At 43.1% G+C, this 21244-nt stretch overlaps 1 protein-coding gene across 1 annotated transcript in view; it reads right to left on the bottom strand.

Moving 5' to 3' along the window:
• tcf7l1b (transcription factor 7 like 1b) overlaps window positions 1-21244 on the bottom strand; it is a gene marked incomplete at both ends in the record, with an annotated part of 31611 nt that overhangs the window by 2448 nt on the left and 7919 nt on the right. Inside the window, 4 exons of the mRNA XM_080532610.1 lie at window positions 1267-1350; window positions 1687-1789; window positions 2026-2161; window positions 8958-9041. Of these exons, the coding sequence (XP_080388736.1) occupies window positions 1267-1350; window positions 1687-1789; window positions 2026-2161; window positions 8958-9041 (407 nt within the window). The remainder of the gene's footprint in view (window positions 1-1266; window positions 1351-1686; window positions 1790-2025; window positions 2162-8957; window positions 9042-21244) is intronic.

Here is a 21244-nt window from a genome sequence, read left to right as displayed (position 1 = left end):
CTTGAGAAAAGTGGAGTGTGTTGTTACCATGGTGACAGAGAGGACCTGACACCTGAAACCACTTTCACTACCACGCTCCAAACCATGGAGCGCCTTCTACAGCTCCCTGAACAGAACACCTCACGACAGTGGCTCTCTTATTTTCCAACCACTAACACAATGGAACATTGTGATGGACAAAGAGGAAAATTAAGTTCCATGCTGCTCTGCCATGCATTCTTGTTAAATTGATGTTTGATAGGAAAATCCTTCAATGCCTAATAAAAATCGAATATACAATAACAATTTAACACAAAAATAATCATGAGCGTCAAAACATACAATGGCCTGATACTTCAGGTTTGTGAGTGCGCACAGATTCTTTCATTACCATAAACGAACACATTATAGCCTACAAGTCAATAGAGGGCATAACCAATTATGCGGGCATTTGGGGAAGATTTTGCAAAATGCTGATCTCTTAAAATAGCTTTGTAAAAAAACAAGATGCAAACAATAATACAAAGACATTTAGCTTGCTAGCTGGCTAACAAGCACACTTTGGTTAGCTTGAATACAGTCCCTCTAAATAGGACCAGAATATGGCATCAACATGTCACAAGGGGATATATACATATATTGTCATGATTCATACTCTTATTATTCTAAGAATAATGATAAACTGTCAGTTTATTATTACCTGATACACCTGTCAAATCCTTTCAAGGGGGAAGAACAACATGATAATGTTCTGGCATGAACGGCAGATACTATTGACCACATTGATACTCTGCTGAATATTTCATCTCATACTAACACCGGAAGGCTCGCTACAAATCTTTCAAATTTTTACAGTGGGGCAGAGTTAAATCAGATGGGAGTTGTCGGTTCAGATAAGCTTTGATTTGTCCTAATCAATTCTCAGCCCTTTCATGTTTCTGTGTGTGTAGCAGAGCGGTTCAGAACACTGGCCTGGCCGCGGTACTTTTACTGAGAGAAAAGACAGTGCTGTCGAAGGAGTCGGGCTCTGAATGCTAACTCTGTTCACTTTCTCTTTGGAAGGCTGAACTCGTCTTTATAAGACTTAGCCTCAACTTTCCTTTGTAGTCCTTACTCACTAGAGGTTTATGGTTGGATATTCCTGTGCCGTTAAAAACCAGGAGCAAGGCAAGCATCAGAAACATGATTTGGGCATGTAATGTAACCACACAACATTTAATAATCTCTTTTTTGGGTGCAGGGGGAGTTGCTGAGGCAGGATGACACAGAGCAGAGAGATCCACTCACCTGGACATGGAGGCATTCATTGCTAGCGCAGGATAGGGGTGACGGAACCCCCCCGGGGGGATGGAGTACATGTGCTGGCCCTGCCTGAGAATGAGAGGAGAGGAGGCACCATTGAGAGGTGGATCAGACACAGCTGACAGATAAACCAGGACTAATCCCACCCTCATCAAGTGCAATCCCCTGCTTGCGGAACTGCACCGTTGAAATTGATTACCAGACCCATAGCGAAACACATAAATGTTTATAAGCTATAAGCCTGCTTCAATTATGTCTGTGTTTTATGGAAACTAAAAAGGAAGAATAATGGTTGTACTGTTAAGTCCCTCTATGTAAGTTGTATTTACTGATGCACTGCTGCAGGCCCAATTTCTTTGAACTGAGAGCAGCCCAACATGAGTTAGGAGGATTTGAGTTACTCACTGTGGCACCAGCCAGCCCAGGGGGTGAGGGATCTGACCCACTGCACCAGGAGACAGGGGGTAATATGGAGACAGCTCTGACGGGTGGGGGGTCCGGGGAATGCCTGAAGGCAACAGAAAGGGAACCATTTAGACTTAAGTACTTATACCAGTAACTGTCAAAATAGTGACGTGATCTTTTTATCTAGGAAATGAACTGATGACAAAGTCAAACACACTGCAGCTATTTTAACTCAGGAGACAGACAATATCTTGAATGCGAGCCATGTCATATTTTAGATCCAAGTCTGTGCTAGCCATCAAACATCAAAACATTAAAAAGTATTCCATAAGGAGGTACCTGTCTTTGGGTCAAGGATCTCCGGGGAGAGGTGTGAGGGAGGGGTGCCGGGGGAGAAGTGTTCGTTGCTGTACGTGATGAGGGGGGTCAGCGGGTGGACATGATGCGCATGCTGCACCACAGGGACCTTGTTGGACTGGAGAGAGAAGAAAAGAGGAGGCTTAGAACGACTGGATGGACAGACCAAAACACAAGCTGACAGGTGGACATTTGCACAGTAACTTGTTGCGCACGATACTTGACATGTTATGTCCTCTGCATCATGCAACATAGGTGATGCGACCTATGTTTTCAACACACCATGTAAGCCACCTAGCCATTTGTATGGAGTATCCACTTTCTGTAGTCACTGAGTGAATAACTAGTGTGAATGTCTGTGGCGCGGGTGAGCCCCTGTGTCTGAGTGCTGCTGGTGCTGCTCTCCATGGTAAACAACACAGGCTGTACGTGTGACAGGCCCTATGATGCAATCTGGATCCCCACCAAGGAACACTGAAAAGCCTGCGGGTACATGCCAAGACCATTACAGCCATTTAGTAGAGGAGAGGACTGTTTGTTCAGACCAACAGGCAAAACAACAGGGCCACAGATCCAAAAGTCATACCAACACAAGTCCTCCCCTCCGTACCCAGAGTAAGGTAATCTGAATGCTCAAACACCAGTGAATCCCTTCTCTCACTCCACTGACTCAACCACAGACGGCTCATCCCTCGGGATGACGTTTCCCTGGACAGTGCTTTTCTAGGCGGATACGGTTAGGTCTTGGGTAGGGTACACTGACATTAGATCTATTGATCTGACCAGAAGCATATCTACTGCATGTATCTTACTGTACATATCTCGGCATTGTCTATACATATCTCACTGTACATATATTTGTACATATATCTTTATGGCTTTTGCACTATTGCACTTCAGCTAGATGCCCAATGCGTTTCGTTGTCTCTGTACTTGTACTTTGCCAGTGACAATGAAAATTGAATCTGAATCAATAACAATACTGAATCAATCCTGATTGTGGGGGAATAAAAAGAAACATCAAGGAGTTAAAGCAGTTTCACTTTCTAGCACCAGTCTCATTGTTATTCCAGCTATTTAAATGGTGCTGCGTGGTGCCAGATAAAGTCCAGACCCCTGACTCTGGCTGTAGTGCAGCTTGCAGATCTGCCCAGGACGACGATGATGATGATGATAAATAATGATAATAATAATAACCAGCGTCTCTACTTTCATTAGGCAACGTTCAGCCTCCCAGTCATTTCCCCTGGCCGCCCCACTGAATGGAACGCTTGTTGGCTCAACTTGTCACATGGGAGGGCCAGAGGGTGGGGGGGGGGAGAAAGGAGTCTTGTTCCTCCAACCTAACCTTTCTTCAGTATCCCTCCCAACCCCCTTCTCAACCTCTCGTCTAACCAACATGGTCTGGGAGGGAACAAGGTTTGCATTGAGACTTCTGTATGCTCTCTTACTTCACGCTACTTAGAATTGTTCCAAATCTCAAACATGCTTTTTCTGCCACTTTTTTAAGGCAGGTCCAACCCTTTTTTTGATTTTTTAAAGTCTTAGCTAACTTGTTTCTCCTATGTCCAAAGCCTGCTTTGATTTCAGTGATCCCAGTTGTGATAAAGAAAATATTTGCAGATTCAAAGTAAGAGATCCGTTGCCTTGTTCAAAGACCTAGAGAATGTAAGATACATGGATAAAGCATCCATAATCTACAGTATGATAGCCACATAAAGTACAAATCCCAGCGCTCCAATCTCATGTATACTTTAGGGATGCTTTGTTGTTGTATTTCATGTACAATGTGACAGAATTTTCCCTATATAGAAAATGCTGTTTGAGACCTTGAGACCTGAGTGCCAACACATTTTGGGAAGCACTTCAGTGAGAATTGGAAATGATGTCTATCAATAATTCATACTTTGGAATACACCAATCGTGTGTTAGTTCTCAACAGATTTTCAAGTTTAAACGCACCAGTTTCAATATAGTGCTCAGAGTCTGCAAATGAGTAAAGCATGCCAAAAAAATGTATGGTACAAAAAACTAGGCTGTGTACATGTGCAAAACCATTTGGCCCAGCAACATACCTGCTGAAACCATCTCCAGAGAAGAGAGGTGATCCTGTGGTCTACTTTCAAGGGGATAGGCCTCGATGGTTACCTCATCATGTTAGGTGCTGAGCGCTGACTGAATAATGAGCAACTGCCTCTTCTTCAATCAAATATCGCAAGTGTCTACAATTAAATACACTAAAAGAGATTAAAGCATTGGTGTTAAACATACTCATTCTATCACATGTATGGGTTCTGCTAAAAAGCTGTTTAACAGAAGCCAGCAAACGTAAAAGTGATGAAACATAAGTTAATCGTGATCTAAAACTAAGGGCATACTCCTCCACCCATCAATGCCTCCATTCAGCTGCCTCATGTGTAGAGGTAATATTCCTCAGACCCATGTCAGCCTCGCATGCTTGGTTTCATGATCCATGGGCAAGGTGTAATAAGGAAACCACATGGAACATGAGCTGTGTTTTAAATATAAACAACATCTACGTGACAGGACGGAGAAAGAGCAACCTGGAACCAGATGGTATACGCATTGACAGACAGCAATCATGCTCTTTACATAGTCCTGCTTGTTGAAAACAGGCCTGTGCACTGCAACAAAGCACAATGCTTCAGGACTGGCATATGTAGCAACACTGAGGAATGGTATTGGATTTGCGTAGACATGGTAACAGGAAGATGAAAAATAGCAAAAACTTGCTGAGCCAGTACAGAGACAAGGTGGCTGTCTGTTGCGGTTTCAGGCGAAAGAGGCCGAGGTGGCAGTACCTCACTGGTCCGTTAAACCTGGAACACAGCTAAGAAAAGCACAGTCCTTGGTCAATGTGGGCGGAGGGGTGGATTTCATTCAAGCAAACATGTTTTTGGATCCTGCACATCTGAATTGAATTACTAGTCAAACAGCCGATGGGGAAGAGAGCTCAGAACAAACTGAATAACCCCAGAGCTTTCTGTGTGCCTTTCTGCTACGCGATCACTTCTGGGTGGGAGGCTCAGAGGCCCTTCAAAACTCCAGGAAAGAAAGAGTGAAAAGAATGCATGGCATGCTGAGAAATCCTAGCCTTGTTTGTCAACGCCAACAGGAAACGGACGTGAGAGTGGACTGACCGTGTCGTATGCTTTTAGAATCAAGCCCCCCCCAAAAAACGATGCCATTCATCAGACAAGTTAGGTTTCACGTCTGGTCATCCACTTTGACAGAGGTCAACAGCAATAATACTCAAGGTTAAAAAATCATGACACACATTGCAGTGTCACGTTGCAGTTGCTGGACACCAATCTATCAGTGAATAGTCACTTAGGGCACAAAAAGTAGACAAGTTAATGTCTTCTTAAACAGCACACACATGGATACCAACAATGGGGAATGAAAACAGAATTCACTCAAAAACTAATAATGCACCTTTTTCAATGATATGCTTGACCTAGGTATACAGTTAAGAACCCTCTTGTTTTCAGTGGCTCAACATATGGACTACAGATACCATAAAGTCCAGACAGTGTATCTATGTTTGACTTTCACTGAGGTACTGCCTACAAAATGACAGGTTTCTGCAGTGCCACAGTCAGACAGCAGCCTTCACATCAGTATGCAGTTCAGGCTTCCAAAAAGCCTTTGATTTCATGATGGACTATGGTTGTTCAATGCGTAATGCAACACAGGAAAATCTCAGAGGACTCCAAGTCAATGGTCTGTCGAAACATTTGGGCCAAGTGCTAAGAGTAAGTATTTTCACAGAAACAACCTGGACAAAAACTGATATCGAATGTGTTAAAAAATGCAATTAACACTCAACGGTGAGCTATCTTTGGAATGCATATCCATGTCAATGCTGAGGCTTTGCCACTTCAATTCACTTAACAGGCAATTTGGTGACTAAGTGAGTTATGACATGCTGATACAGAGACCCAATACCAGGTCTGTTGTTGGGACGATTACTCTGGCTGGTAATAGAATATTAAAAACACAGAGAGGAATTCCTCGGTCTCCGTCAAGTTCAGACTGGCCCATATTTGAGCTCTGAGTGAGCCATGATGTGATGATGACTGGCTCTGGGCAGACAATGAAGTCAGGAGGACTATCAAACCTTATTAGCAAGTCATGGCTTTCCTTGTGACCCCGCTCAAAAAGTGAATCACTTGTTAACCGACGACGCGATTAACAGTCATCATGGACAAATCAATGTGAATGAATGACCTCGACCGATGGTCAGTATTGATGACACGATCACCATAGGAGCGATCATGCTGGATTAATCTAGTTAGAGGACTCTGTACTTGCTGTGCAGATGCATATGATGTGGAGATCCACACAGCAGCTTCCTCTCCAGTCCAGCACGGGTGCTACTGGTGGACTGACAAGGCTCGAGTCTCCCACAATGCATCACCTGGCCCTGCATTGGCTTTGATGTATTATTCATGAAGAGGCAGCCCTCTGAACACAGGGGCTGATATGGGGGTTGTGAAGGGGTATTCATAGACAAGCATGTTTCCTTCTCCCCAGTCTGCGCCCCCCCCCCCCCCCAACACTACCAAAAGCAATACCAACTGAATGCTAAACAAACCTGTCTCTTGAATAATTGAGGATCTCGGCCAGAGCAGGCTCCTATTAGCATGCAGGCCTTATGGGCCCAATCTGCACAGCGACAGGACAGCCTTCCCAGGGCCTTTCATATCCACACAAGTGTTTGATTGCTATTTTACACTGTAGTCCTCGACTGTTCCACGACCACGGCGAGAGGAGACCAGCTCCATGCTAGCAATGGATTGTCGTCTGTATACATCATTAGGGACAATTAATGATCTGAGACAGGGGGCATCTGATCAACATTGTCATCATCTCACGGCTGCTGCAGTGCAGCCTGTCAATGACTTATTAATCAGCAACAATGCTGACAGGGGTGAAGACCTTTCACCAGTCGTACAGGGTATAGGACATGCCAAATCAATAAGGCGGTGTCATGCTGTGCATAGCTGGCTTATAGAAAATGGAATGGTCTGAGGGCGTATGCATGTGTATATTGGACGGTCCCCCCCAGAAATCCCATTTAATCAATATCAATATAATGTCTCCATGATGGCCGTCATGAATATACAATGTTATGACATGTAACGAGCGTTCACAAAAGGATTGCAGGAATACATAAAGTGTCTTTAGGAGGCCCTGCTGGTGACTCCCGGCTGCCTCTCCTCAGGTCCCTCTCTGGCTTCTGTTGGCCCTGGGCAGTAATCCCTGGCCCCCTGCGTGTGCCCATCCGCTCCCCCTGCTCTCATTAGTGCAGTGCTGGGGCCTGGGGAGCCTGCAGGCCTGGGGAGTCAGCCTCCTGCTCCCCCCCTGCTCCCTCTCTCCTCTGCTGGGGTAATGAGCACATAATCAGCCTGGCTCACTGTCAACAGCACAGAGCATGTGGGCTTGTTGCTGTGTGTGTGTGTGTGTGTGGGGGGGGGGGGGGGGGGGGTAAGGCCACAGTGGGGTGTTTCAGTCTCCATCCTCTATGCCCAGGACACGCAGTCCCTGTATAAAGAGGGAACCTCTGACCACACTTCTGATGACCCCTTGGTCTGAGACCACCTGATGTGGCATGTCAACTCAAGTTCACATGATGAGTGCAAAATACACATTCGACAGTGGGACAAGGGGAAATAATACGTGAGGAAAGATTCATGAGACATGACTGTGTAAAGGTTTGAAAATGAGTTTAAAAAATAGGCAATGCAAATTTTGATAAGCAAGAAAAATTAGGTAATCAAAACATTCTCCTTGAGATACGTTAATCCCCCACGTCTGAATGGCAAATATCCTTGCACTATAAGTCGCCCTCTATTGACCCTCCTGGTTCAATGAATGGTCAATAAAGAAGAAGGTCAAACCAATCTATCCACAACAGAGAAAATGATGTTGTTGTTTTTTATGAATCCTGAAGTCATCACCGTGCAGTGTGGACACGAGCCAAGCAGAGACCTCAACATCCACGTGAAGTCTTCAATACCCCCTTTCATTTCCTCCTAATTCAATTGGCATTACCCTGCTCCTTATTCTGATTTTTTGCTGTCCCATAATGCGGACCCATGCATTTCATAATGTTATATATTAAGTAAATAAAATAAAATCCATTGGCAGGAACAAAACAGCGCACAGCGGGTTCTGTGTCCTGCAGACAAATGAGCCATGCTCAGAGAGAGTCACTGACAGGTCAGCACTTATTGTAATAAAATATCTTTAATTGGCTTCCAATTGAGACTGAAGTCAGCCACAGAGCAGCTCTGGGTTCCCTTGGGCGAGCTCTGCTCCACTAACAACAGCTTCCCATTGATGGCACTCAATGAGGACTTTGTCAAGTGCATCATTTCGTTTATGAGATCCGACAAACACACCACAAACTAAACAGACACGTCTAGCCGGGATCACTGAGGTCACAGCTGAGTCACCCTGGTTATTTACCCAGAGGGTGGTGAGGGTGGCTCTCCTCTGTGCACGACTAACCATTACTTCCTTAACCGGAAAGATCCCTCAGATAGGATCCAACACATGATATGGCTGTTCTACTTTCTCCCCACACTTCACAGAATGTGGATCTCTCCTGGTGTTTAACTGCAGCATTACAGTTATCAGTACAGCTTGCCTCTGTCAGAGGTTCAACAGACCAAACAGGTCCTGTATGGTCCCGCACTGTCAGATATTGAGTAGGGGCGGGACCGAAACATGACCATGAATAATAATCATACACAGAAAAGTATGAACAGAAAAGTGGTATAGTTCGGGATTCCTGAACTGTGATGGTATGAAATTACTAAATGGTTGTCCTAGTGAGTAGATTCAGTTCACTGCTGGTGGGTATTATGGGTGGATGGTATACTCACTAGGTGCCCTGGGGTGGGGGAGCGTGAGTCTTTGAGACCTGCAGCTCCAGGGACATCCAGAAGAGGCCATTTCATCTGCAGGTACTGTGGGTGGAGAATGGTATGACAATGAGACAAATGTCAGGACACTGAAATAATACAATAACAATAAACTGGAAAAGACTATCAAGACTCATAATAAAACAAATATTAAAATAACAATGATAATGGTCAAAAGTATGACAACAAAATAAAAACTCAAGCAATAAGAGTCTCAACAGGAATGTGTATTTCTTATACTTGTCATGACAAATCAAAACACAATACACAATACAATAATGCATTAACACCATATGACATTATGTAACTTTGTATCATGTGTTGAGACTAACTCCCTACCACTTGTTGATACGGACCTGCATGAAATGCAGCTTTTGTATTACTGAGCAGACAGCAATATAATAAATGGTGTGAAAGCCAGCGGAGAGCCATAACTCTGACAGGCACCTGTATGAGACTCATATGCTGTTGGAGTCAGACAGTGGGTTTTGGCACCAGAGGGGGAGAGGGATGTGAACACAGCGGACTGATGGGGGACTGTGAAATTGCCGTTTGTCAGGGAAAAACAAGAGTCCAGCTGTGGGCGCCCATCGACGAGCGGGTGGGAAGGGACAGCTGGAAGGAAGCCCCATCAGGAGAGAAGGGAAAGGCAGGGGTGGGGACCCCAGCATAAGCCTGTAGTATCCTGGTGAATTGTTTTGGCCTTTTGACCCAAATCAAACTAATCCACTCTCATTGTTAGCATTTTTCCATGTTGTAATCATTGGCTGTTGCATAAGTGTTTTCTTTTACAGTTTTTTGGGGCACAATTCTTATGGCAGCCCAGCCCATTTTCCCCATGGGACAAGATCATGCATAAAGTAGTAGTTTATATTCCCTCCTAAATGCAACCAGTTCAACTGCTCCTCTTCCCTCTCTGTTTAGATGGTGTGGAGCTGGTGCTCCGTAGCAGAGCTCCACCATCTGGTTTGTGAATCAGTTTAAATACCGGATACAGCAGATTGTCATGCATGTGTATTTTCTCCATGGTATCCAACGATTTCTAATTAATGAAAAAGGGTTTTCCTTTCAGCTTACATGTAGAGATTTTGAATCATAGTTCATTTAAATTGCCTTTTGGGCCATGGAATGTGAATGTGCATTTGTCAAACCGCCTTGTTCTGCCATGCATTCACTAAAGTGTTGCGTATTCAGTAGTCTAATTTATTAAACTCTACAAAATGGGTTGTCACCGTCAACCAACTTCAGCCATCGGGAGTTGGATAGAAGAATTTTGACTTCTGAACTGCACTGATCTTAAAGTTTGAAGACAAGCACAGCTAGTTTCTCCTGTGTGGCCAACACACACACACACACACACACACACACACACACACACACACACACAGTCACACACACACACACACACACACACTGCATGAACCAAGACTGTGCATTTTCATCAATGAACGTTAGGGCAGCACAAAGTTCTATGTCTGCTTAAAATAAAAACTTGCTCATTGTTCATTACGACAACAACGTATTCAAGGCTCAAAAGAGCTGATAGTCTTTCATACAGGATTTGATTCTTAAAGCTTCATTCATCACTCAGAGTTTGCTGGGAGGAAGGAAGCTTGGATGACTGCGGGTTAAAAATGGAAAAGACATTATAGCTGGAGGGGAAAAGGGAGAGAGGAGAACACGTTTTTTTCAGGAATGAGTTTGTCGGAGCAGGCAGAGGGTATTGTTTCCTGACAGCTGGGGTCCAATAGAGCACTGAGGGAGGGGGAAGGGGACCCTTATTCCCATCCAAAAGGGGGGAAATTCTTGGAGTTGACATCAGCCCTCTTCATTTTCACCACTGCTCAAGGCTGAATCGCAGGTTCCAACTAATGGGCCCAAATCCATACAACTGTCAGGAGGCCCTTCCTTTTAGAGGCTGCTAGCTCCCTATTGAAACTTTACTCTGCTCTGTGCATGCTGCCTAATGAATGCTGCTTTCTGTGAAAAACTACCCCAAAACAATACAGTTTTCACTGTCTAATCTATGTCAATCATGAGTCCCTCCACGAATGAAACAAGCCCTATTGTGAGCGTTTGGTCTACTCTGACCATGCCCACCCCCCCAACTCCCTCCTTCCCTTATTTGACAGCTTCTGCCAAAACTGAGGAACATGCCCTGAGGCACTTTTATAAGAGCCTCCTTTATATAATTGCCACTAGACTCTATGGACCGGCTGGTTGCAGACACCCTGAAACTAACATTATCCTGCTAATGCCTACCTTATATCCTGTCTGAGTAGCTCCTCCCTCACTATAGTCAAGGACACAGCAGCACCCTGCTCACTATAGTCAAGGACACAGCAGCACCCTGCTCACTAACACACCAAGGAAGACGGAGTGTGTCTGGGTACAGTCCAGTGAGCTGCATTTTAGGAAACAAAGAAGGAGCAAGTGGGAGCCAAACTGCTCATGGAACTCAGGGGGGCACAGAAGGTTTAACATGATTCTTTCAATCTTACCTCACACACTCACACACATACGTAGATGGGTTAAGGTCACTTTTTCCTTATGTATGGAAAGCTGCGAAAAATGAATTAAAAAGTCCTCTGTAGAACATAACACAATAACAAGGGCCCTATTCAACTAAAGACAGTAACAATGTACACATTCTAAATAACTGTGTACACCTAAAAGGATTTTTTTTTTTTTGGCAGGATCTTATTTTTGTTACACACAGTTAATCACCAATGAGTTAGTTTTCCTCCTACAAAAACGGCTCACGTTCATAAACAGGTCCACTATAACCACCGGGGAGGGGGCCACAGTAAAATAGGATGATAGACTGAATTGAATGCAATTAGGGAAATAGGTTTTCCACAGTTGTGTTTAAGTGCTATTGAGATCTGTGTTAAAGATCGAAACCACTGATAAAGTAATATCAGTAATTACATCTTTCAGTAAACTTCAGGCAGTTCTTTAATACTTTGCAGATGCCCTTCATTTCATTACAAACAAATACAATTTGAGGCATATGGTTGGCCCCATAGAGACGCTTGTTTCAGAGTGAATAGTGTCAGACAGAAAGCTGTGTCTGAGCTGTGCGAATCGAGTGAAGTTCCCCAACTATCTGATCCATTTTCATGACTCTCTAATTGTCTTCCAGCTTTCCTCTGCCTCCAATACTCAGAATAGACATCAGTAGAATGTGCTACTTATGAGGGACCCAGATGTAACAAAGGTGGCAAAGTTGCCACAGAATTTTTCCAAAAAGCCAAAATGAAGCTCTTTGGTTTTTCGAACAGAGAGAATACAACATATGCTCTGGGGCATGTTGACTGCCAGAGTTTGGTTCTAATTGTTACATTCCCCTCACAGAGCTGGATGGAAACATGGCCAAGTGTCTTTGTCATCTCTGAAGTGTGCGGTGCCATACTGCCGGCCAACATCAGAGCATGGAAGAGAGGCAGATGTCTGGACATTTGTTGTCAAACTAAGTCAGCCACTGTGCCAAAGTGATAGAAAAATAAATCCCAAACTTTTAGACCAACTATTTGCACACTTTAGAACGTATGCCTTAGAAGAATGTTGCTACTACTTAAGTTGACGTTCTTTTCTATCAATTTGCCTTTATTAATGGGGTAATTTTACGGGTTGTAAATTGTCAATTGTTTTGGGGAATTACTAATAGCAACCTTGACTGAAAATCTATAGTTATAATTGGCCATATTGATATCTCTACCACAAATCACCTCACAATGTCAAAATGTCACATTGATTCCAACAAATAAAATGACACTCTTTACAGAAAATATGGTTCTTCTGACTAGACCTAAATCTGGTGCAAGTTGCATCAACCCCCACCTTTCTAAACAGCAGACCCCAAGGAATGCTTCATTGGATTGCTTCAGCAGATAATGCCAATCACCTACTGTGTGAAGAGCCCCTCCCCATTGTTTTCTTTTGCCCCCCAACAGAAACAAATGGGTCACACAGCTTGCTGTTTGGCTGAGGTGTTAATTATCCTCTACCCATATGAACAGCAGCTTCAGACAATGGCTGTGTCAATCCTTACATGCATGTCACTCCCTGTTTTTCTCAGCTAATATCACCTGCAAGTAATTGACACCTCAACTTGATCTATGCATGAAATACAATTATAAGCTTGGAGAGCACAAACAATTGTAGTAAGTAGTCCCCGCCTTGTCTCTGAGTTTGCATTAAGACCCATTGTTTGAGAACATTACAGGCAATTACATAGACAATTCTTAAGCAAACCCCAGCCCTCATTGTGTTAATTAGTGTTTAATTGATGGGGAAATGACAAGCAGTTAGTGCTGGTCAATACAGTTCTGTAGTCCTGCTACTTGCCACAGAAATGGCAGTGAATGGAAACATGTCCCATTATCCCATCTGCCATGAAGTGGATTACCTTTAGAGGAAGTTGTAAATGCAAACAATCCTGAGGAAAAACTACGGAACGTAAAAGAGGGGGGAAAAACCACACACACAAGGGAAAAATATTTTGGTGCCAACATAATTGATGGAAAAAATAACTATTTACTCTGAATATAAAGTTATTGTATTTATAATGTCTAACATAAAACACTCTGCACATCTGTATAGAGTTATCAGCAGATAGCAATAGCTTTGCAAGAATGATAAAACGTACAACGCCTGTTTCCTTAGAAACATTATACAGTCAGAACCTAAATCATTTAATGTACAGAGCTAAATGTCCACAAAGAAAATTCGAAACTCCATCCTCTATGTTTGTAAGGCCTAAATCAAATTCTTACGGCAATGCCTTACTGAAACATGTACAGTGGTGCTACAAATGTACCTTTAATACCATAGCCCATACAAATATAATAATGCCGTTTTGACAATGAAAAGAAAATGCCAGTGGTGGTTGAACAGGTGAAAAGCAAGGTGATATTTCTCAACATCTCTGAGCACACACACAGGTTAGGCATGGGGTTAACCCTGAGAAGCCTGTGCTCCAGCAGTGTCACTAGCATCCTGCTAATGGCTACCACATTTGAAGTGTCCATTAGTACATAGAGGAGTGAAGTTAAGTGACTGTGACAGGGGCACTCCCTCAGCTCGCTGGGCCTCTATTGTGACCTGGTTGGTAGCCCTGCTCTCTTATTCACAGCCTGTAAAAAAATGGGTCAAAGGTCAGCCATCCAGAGTGCAGTGGTTTCTATGGTAACATGGCCTATTAAGGCCAGGCTCATTGGTCTCTTAACATGCTCTTGTACACAAAAGAACTATTAGCGCAAAGAGGGAGAGAGGAGAGTGAAGAAGGGAGGCAGCGTGAGGGAGGTCTTAAAAACACAGTGAAGAGCCTTTTCCAAGATTCTCAACTAGTTACACACTGAGCCAAACAGTCTGTCTAAATCCATCCATGATTTCCAAACCCCTTCAGTTCTACTCATGCTGGTCTCCCCAAAACGTTTCGAAAAAGTTTCAACACAGAGACCAGCAATAAGTAAGGCCTTCTTAATGTAACACAAACATTCCAGAGATTCAAGTTGATTGAACTCAATAATCTTTAGTATCATATGACTGCCTCATGCATATTCTGAACAATGCCAAACTGGTCTACAACAAGCCCATAGTTATTTATGTAGCAAACATTTGTGTGTTTGAAAAGCCTAACAAATGAATTACTGATGCTACTGCAGTAGTAGTACAAATATATTTTACAAGATCAAGTGGTGCAAGGCCAAGTTTTTGCTCTTATTCTATCCTCCTGAATGGTGCCTTGGGTGTTTTATTTGAGGGGGTAAAACTGTGGCTTTAGTAAGACTACACATATTTGTATCTCAAGCAGTTATTTTTGCAGGGTTAATCTTTTTTTTTTTTGGGGGGGGGGGTCGGGGGTGGTTGACATGATCCTGAATTATTGCTTCCTGCAGCGAGGGCCTAAAAAGAGTTGCTACAGCAGAGTGAATATGTCTCTATAAATGAAGCAGCAGGCTATTGTTATAAATCCATTTCATTTACTTTAAGCCAATTTCAATCAGTGGTGGAGGAAAATAAGCACTTTGTATATAGGCCTTGTTGGGGTGAAAGTTTGGAATAAGTGAGCAATTGTCGTACGGAACACAACGACAGGGCAAATAAAACTGAAGGTATAATTAGAGCCACAAGAAAATAATCATGCATCTGGCAACGAGCCTCACTTTGTCATACAGAGAGAGGAGGCAGCCATACTGTTGAAGTCAATTATGTGAAGTCAGTTATGTGGTTTTCCATACCTGGGTATCTGGTTTAAATTGTGATAGACTACACATAGTAAACTCAGTGTCAATGCAGTCCAATGTCGACCCGTGCTGCACCACTAATCTCAGAGAGGCTGTCTGCCTTTCTCATCATTTCCTCTGGCATTGTTTGTCCAGTTGTGCAGGAACACAACTTTTTATTGTTTGGGGAGCAGCCTACTCTCATTGAAATTCACAGCCGTAAACCTCTGTATAATTAACTCCAGAACATGTGGTGGTTAGCAGTGTTTGGCGGAATGTTTACTGTAAAGCTCAACAGAGAAATCAAATTAAGTGTGTGTGTGTGTGTGTGTGTGTGTGTGTGTGTGTGTGTGTGTGTGTGTGTGTGTGTGTGTGTGTGTGTGACAACAATGCAAAAATGTAACATCTATGCAAATAACACATCATTGAAACCTGCATTTTTCATTTATGACCAAACGCAAATTTACAGCATGGGTCACCAATATAATGCTGTGTGTTGCCAGCCAAGGTGGTTAAGAGGCAATAATAAGTAGACCATACACCCCCACACAACAGGGTAAATACACAGTAATCACTTTTAAACTGAGGTAAAAACATAAAAATAAACCTTTTCCGAAAAACAGAAATAAATATTTGCGCCTCAGAGTAAATTTGATCTTAAACGACGGTAAGTCTGCCAAGTTTTCTATAAGTGATTTTCTGACAGAGCACACAGGGCGATTTTTGGTTGGCTTTTCTTGCTCTTTCTAAACTTCCTCAGAGCAGCTGACAGAGGCAGGAGGCCATGAAGCATCTTTTTTAGAAAAAGTCAGTTTGAAAAAGTGGGGTGGGTGGCTGCTAGGGAGAAGGAGAGAGGAAAAAAATGCCTAAATTAAACACATTTGTTTCTGCTCTCACATACCACAAGTCTTATGAAAACAGAGGGCTGATTGTGTTCACTCTGCAACCACCCCCCAACACCACCCTGCCCCCCATCCCACTACCCCCCTGCCCCAAGCACCAGCCCCTCCCCCCACACACAGCTGCCTGCAGATGCCTCCTGTGTTTGCACTGCAAGCAGGCACAAATCTCAGGGCCCAAAGTCTCAGCCCTGCCTCATCTCAGTTTTACTGCCTGACATCCATCTCACCCCAATGCTAACCAACTCTCTCTCAACCCCCCCCCCCCCAACACACACACACACACACACACACACACACACACACACACACACACACACACACACACACACACACACACACACACACACACACACACACACACATTGCAGGTATGCATGCCTGAACACTCTGTATTGCTCTATAAACCAGACATCCATCATAAGTTATCAAAGTTTAACATAGCAGGTTTTGGGCCATAAAATGGATTTACAACTTGTATACATAAAAGGAGTCAGAGTTGCATAAATGACTTAAGGAAAAACACTTCACATTAGGGTATCATTTCTGGGGTTTGTAAAGGTTAGTTAGTTTATCATTCATTCATAAATAGTATTTGAATCAGTTGTGAATAACATAACCCAGTTATCAAAAGTGAAGGACCATCACGTTGGTGCAGGGGGTAACAGAAAGTGGCTTGCTCTACCCTAAGTATAGGGATTGTAAAGTGTTACAAAGTCAATTGAAACACAGAGCAATCAACCAACTCATCCTCCTTTTCCAGTCCCCTAATTCCAGAAACATTTGTCTTTAGGAGGGACACAGAGCAAAACGAGGGTGGGCCATAAGGTCCTCTACCTCTTCAAGGTTCACCAAGTCGCCTGAGAGCAAAACAAAGGAGTAGTAAACATATGCAGGGAACCTTCACCTTCCTAAGAACACATTAACCTCTCAGTCCCTGTCAATGGGAAGCATAAGCAGTGTGTTAGGAAAGAAGGTGGGGGGTTGGGGGGAGGGGGGGGGGGGGGGTGTAGGATTCAGTGAGTTTACAAAACAAGAAAAACATCTAAATGGATAAATAACTGCCATGTCAAATTGAATTAAAATTACATGGATCTGAGAGGATGATGGGAATTATCAAAGGAGAATGATCTTGATGAATGTCAAATATCATGGAGACCTTTCTGAAAGGCAGAAGGAATTGGGGCTGGAAAACTCAATTACATTGAAATACAGGCGGTGTGACTACTACACCAACATAAACGTAAAGTTATCCTTGCTGTAACAAAACAAAACAAATATTCCTATTGCTGCATATCATTCGATCTGAATACATTCCTATGAGAGGGGTAAGGTGATTATGATCTGGGGCTGCTGCAAATATCAGATTCCCAGCGACTGAGCTTAGGAGAGGCCCCTACCAATTACACTGTGAGGGTTCAGGAATGCAGAGCCTCGACCACGGTACCACAAACCTGAGGACCAATACTGTTCTTTGCTAAACTGGGCAAATGAGTACTGCTTGTTCTGCCTTACTAGAGATAGAGTTTGTTAAGAGAGACTGGAGGCAAATATTTTGTATGACTGGATATTCTTCCCTAAAAAACTAAATCTCCACAATATAACAAACTTCTTCCAAATCCAAAGTGCTCACTCCTGCTAACAATTAGAGATGACCCGAGCACTGTAAGCTGTGTGTGTCAGAGAGTGAGGGAGAGAGAGAGAGTGAGCATGAAGAAAAGAAGGGGGAGTGAGGGAGAGGGGAGCTTGTGCACAATTACAGCAGGGATTTATGGCCTGAGAAACAATTTATAAATCACAGCGCCTGAGCTAATGTGATCCAGATTGCTCTCCATGCAGCTGCAATTTTGGTCTGCGTGAAACTGCATAATAAACCTGACTGGAGGACATTTTTGGGTGGTGGTGGTGGGGCGGAGAGAAGCTGACATTGTGGGTGGGGGCTGAGGAGGGTGAGGTCTTTGGCTTGTAAACTCTGGAGGTGATTTGGACAAAGAAGCTGAGACCATTTTTGAGGTTTGGTGTGAAGTTTTGCAGAGGTGCAAAACAGGATTCCTAATCTTGATAGAGGCTTGTGGCCTTGCATAAACCTCACAATACAACTTTTCACAAGCAAATAAGAAAGACAAACATTTAGAACAAGCTCAACAGTTCAATATGCAACTTTGTAAGGAAGTTAAGACACAAACAAAGTCGGCCTATAGCAAATGAACATATCTCCTTTTTCAACACAAATCACAGTTACAATGTTGATAGCTTGCAAGATGCAGTATCCATATATCAAGCACAAGTTATAAGCCATGTTATTACATCCATGTGAAAGTATTTAGCCAACATCATCATAATCACATAAAGGAATTAGAGTAACACTGAAAATGTACTTAAAATAAGCATTTATGATAGGATCAACACAAATAATGCCGTTATGGTTGGTGTGAAAAGGGGAGCGGATGTGCTCAGGGAAACCCAGGCTTTGGTGCCCACTCAGCCAACTAGCCCTGAACCTTGACCTATCACCCTTCACCTTGGGGGGGCAAACAAAGCTCTGAGTGACATCTGAAACAGGAGACCCTATGGGGAGAGAGTGTCTGGACAGGGCTCAACTGACCCATTAACTCTGCTGATAAGATTTGGGGATTTTTTCTCTCTTGTGTGTGTCTTAAACCAGGGGTAGCACACAGCTCAATCAATATAACGAAGCAAGTCAACTAATTTGAGGTCAACGTTTTTAGCTTTATCTAATTTAATCTCGTTTATTTGCCAACACCTTATATATAATCCAAGAGCAAACTAAAATGTTCCCTAATGGACAACTTCACCTGCCTGATGCCAAGCATAGAATACCAACGACAAGAGAGAGAGGCACAAGTGTAAATACTATGTTTAACGAGTGGTATGCTTAGCCCAGACTACTAGAATTATAGGAAAGGAGCAGGTGAGGTCAATTGAAGAACATGGCAAAACAAATTACTGACAACACATACATCAGAAACACGTTGATAATCACTAGGCTGTGAGAATCTGACTGATGCATATGCACCACCCTTCCAAGGATTCCAAATAATATATCTAAACAGACTTCTAGGATTTGCATATTGTAAACAAAAACATTGGGGAAAAGTTGATCACAACTGTCCTGTAGTACGAATCTGAGCCTTCCGTCTACAGAATGCTTAAAGCCACTGTAGTATTTAAATCAGGCAAGGAGGGAGGAAGACTGGGAGAAGCATTCTGTAGCTCAGCTGTGAGGCTCTAAGCCGTTGCCCTGGGGTCTTTGTCCTGCCTTTCAGGGCAAGTCTGAGGTAGTCAAAGAACCTATTCATGGCCAGCGCTCCCCCTGCCAACACACCCATACAGCCCCAGTCAAGTCAGCCGAGAGCTATAGAGCCTTCCTATTTCACACGAGAATCAGACCTGCCCCCAAAGCCTGCTTCAGGGATTTCCAATAGCAAGCCTTTCCAGCCCATGTACAAATCAAACAAAAGGGCTCCTTGGCCTACTCCATGTCATATAGGCTTGATTAGATCTTTTTTTTATAATGTAGCTGGTCTGAATTTGCAGTCATTCACATTTGTAGGGATTTTGTATTCAACCATGTAAATGAGTGAGAGATTATGCCTGGGGAAGGTGTGGCGTTTGCATCCAGCCACCCAGCATCTAGCCTTCTCTTCTACTATTCTATTCTACTAACCATTAGATTCACCATATTCCAGTGGCATACACAAGGACCTCCTTATTATCTATTTGTTTTACTTTGACATGCTCCTGAATGAATCAAAAAAATCTAATATTTGATTGAAAAAATGTTGACTTGAATTTCGAGGAGAAATTCTGATTGACTCAGTCAGTAGACAATGGTCAGGAGTTTTGAAAACATCATGAGGACAAGTGTCAAATAATCAGATCTACAAAAAGTTAATTACAAGTGTAATCTAAGGCAGGAGGAAGGGGGAATCCCTATACCAATCACAGAACAGATGCCTGAGAAACGTTGCTGGAATTCATCAGTATTAAGTACCATGACCCCTTGTTCACAGTTAATCAGTAACAATGAATCATGATTTGAAATCACAAGGTGGACAAAATATCAGGTTTTTACATCTCTTCTGCCTAACTAGATCCACAGGTCTAGGTGGAAATAAAGAAGCTACACATTTCAGTTGACTTGTGTCTTTGCTTTGGCTCTAATCAAATTTGACGCTCTGCAGAACATTGTGACTCCTTAACAAGTACAATTGGTTTACTGGGGTTATTTGGAGGTAGCAAAGGGCACCAAGAGGCAACGTCGAATTGAATGTGAGGACAACATACACATCAACAACCTAAATGAAAACTAAACAACAATTTCAATTATGGCTTTGCACTGAAAGCTCTCTGTCAGTTTCCATCAGCTGCACTACTAATACTTCCACGAGGTCCAACACTGGTCTTCCATTGAGATGACATAGCCCAAGAACCATCTCAACATCTCCCCAACTCCACAAGTTAACAATTTCCTTCACAAATGTAATAGATGATGTAAATGTAGTCATTTTAGGGGTTACATTCTTCCATTTGGACTGAAAAACATTCCAGTATATCTTGGTTCCCATTAGCAACTCATGCAAGCAATCTTGCATCATAACGACACTATAAACACTTCTTAGACCTAAGCATATACGTCCAAAGTTGGAATGCTGGCATTATGTCAACTCCAACTTAATTGAGACCTGGTTGTAAAAGAATCAAAAAATTGACCAAATGTTTCTGTGTAATGTGATGCCTAGTATGTTGGTCTCATGAGTAAGAAACAAGGATATCTTCATCTTACGGTAAGTGTTACTGTGGTATCCAAGACCTTTCTGTGGATCGCATGCAGGTGCAACATGCTGGCTCTACATCCGTTCACCAGGAGACTTGAGCCGGGACGAGCAGTGCAAAGCCACTGCACCGTTATGGGGATTTGCTTTGCTGGAAGGAGCCAAACTGATTTACAACTTCAACAAGAAGAACAGCTGCTCCACTCACTGTCAACTATCCTCATCCTGGAAAGATACCCATCCACTTCTTTATATAGTACAGGTTGGAGAGTGCACTATAGACTTACTGCTCTACACATAAGAAATAGAAACAAACAACGGTA

This window comes from Nansenia antarctica (genome assembly GCF_963989245.1).
Source record: "Nansenia antarctica genome assembly, chromosome: 5".
Taxonomy (NCBI): domain Eukaryota; kingdom Metazoa; phylum Chordata; class Actinopteri; order Argentiniformes; family Microstomatidae; genus Nansenia; species Nansenia antarctica.
This window is presented reverse-complemented; position numbering and strand designations above follow the sequence as displayed.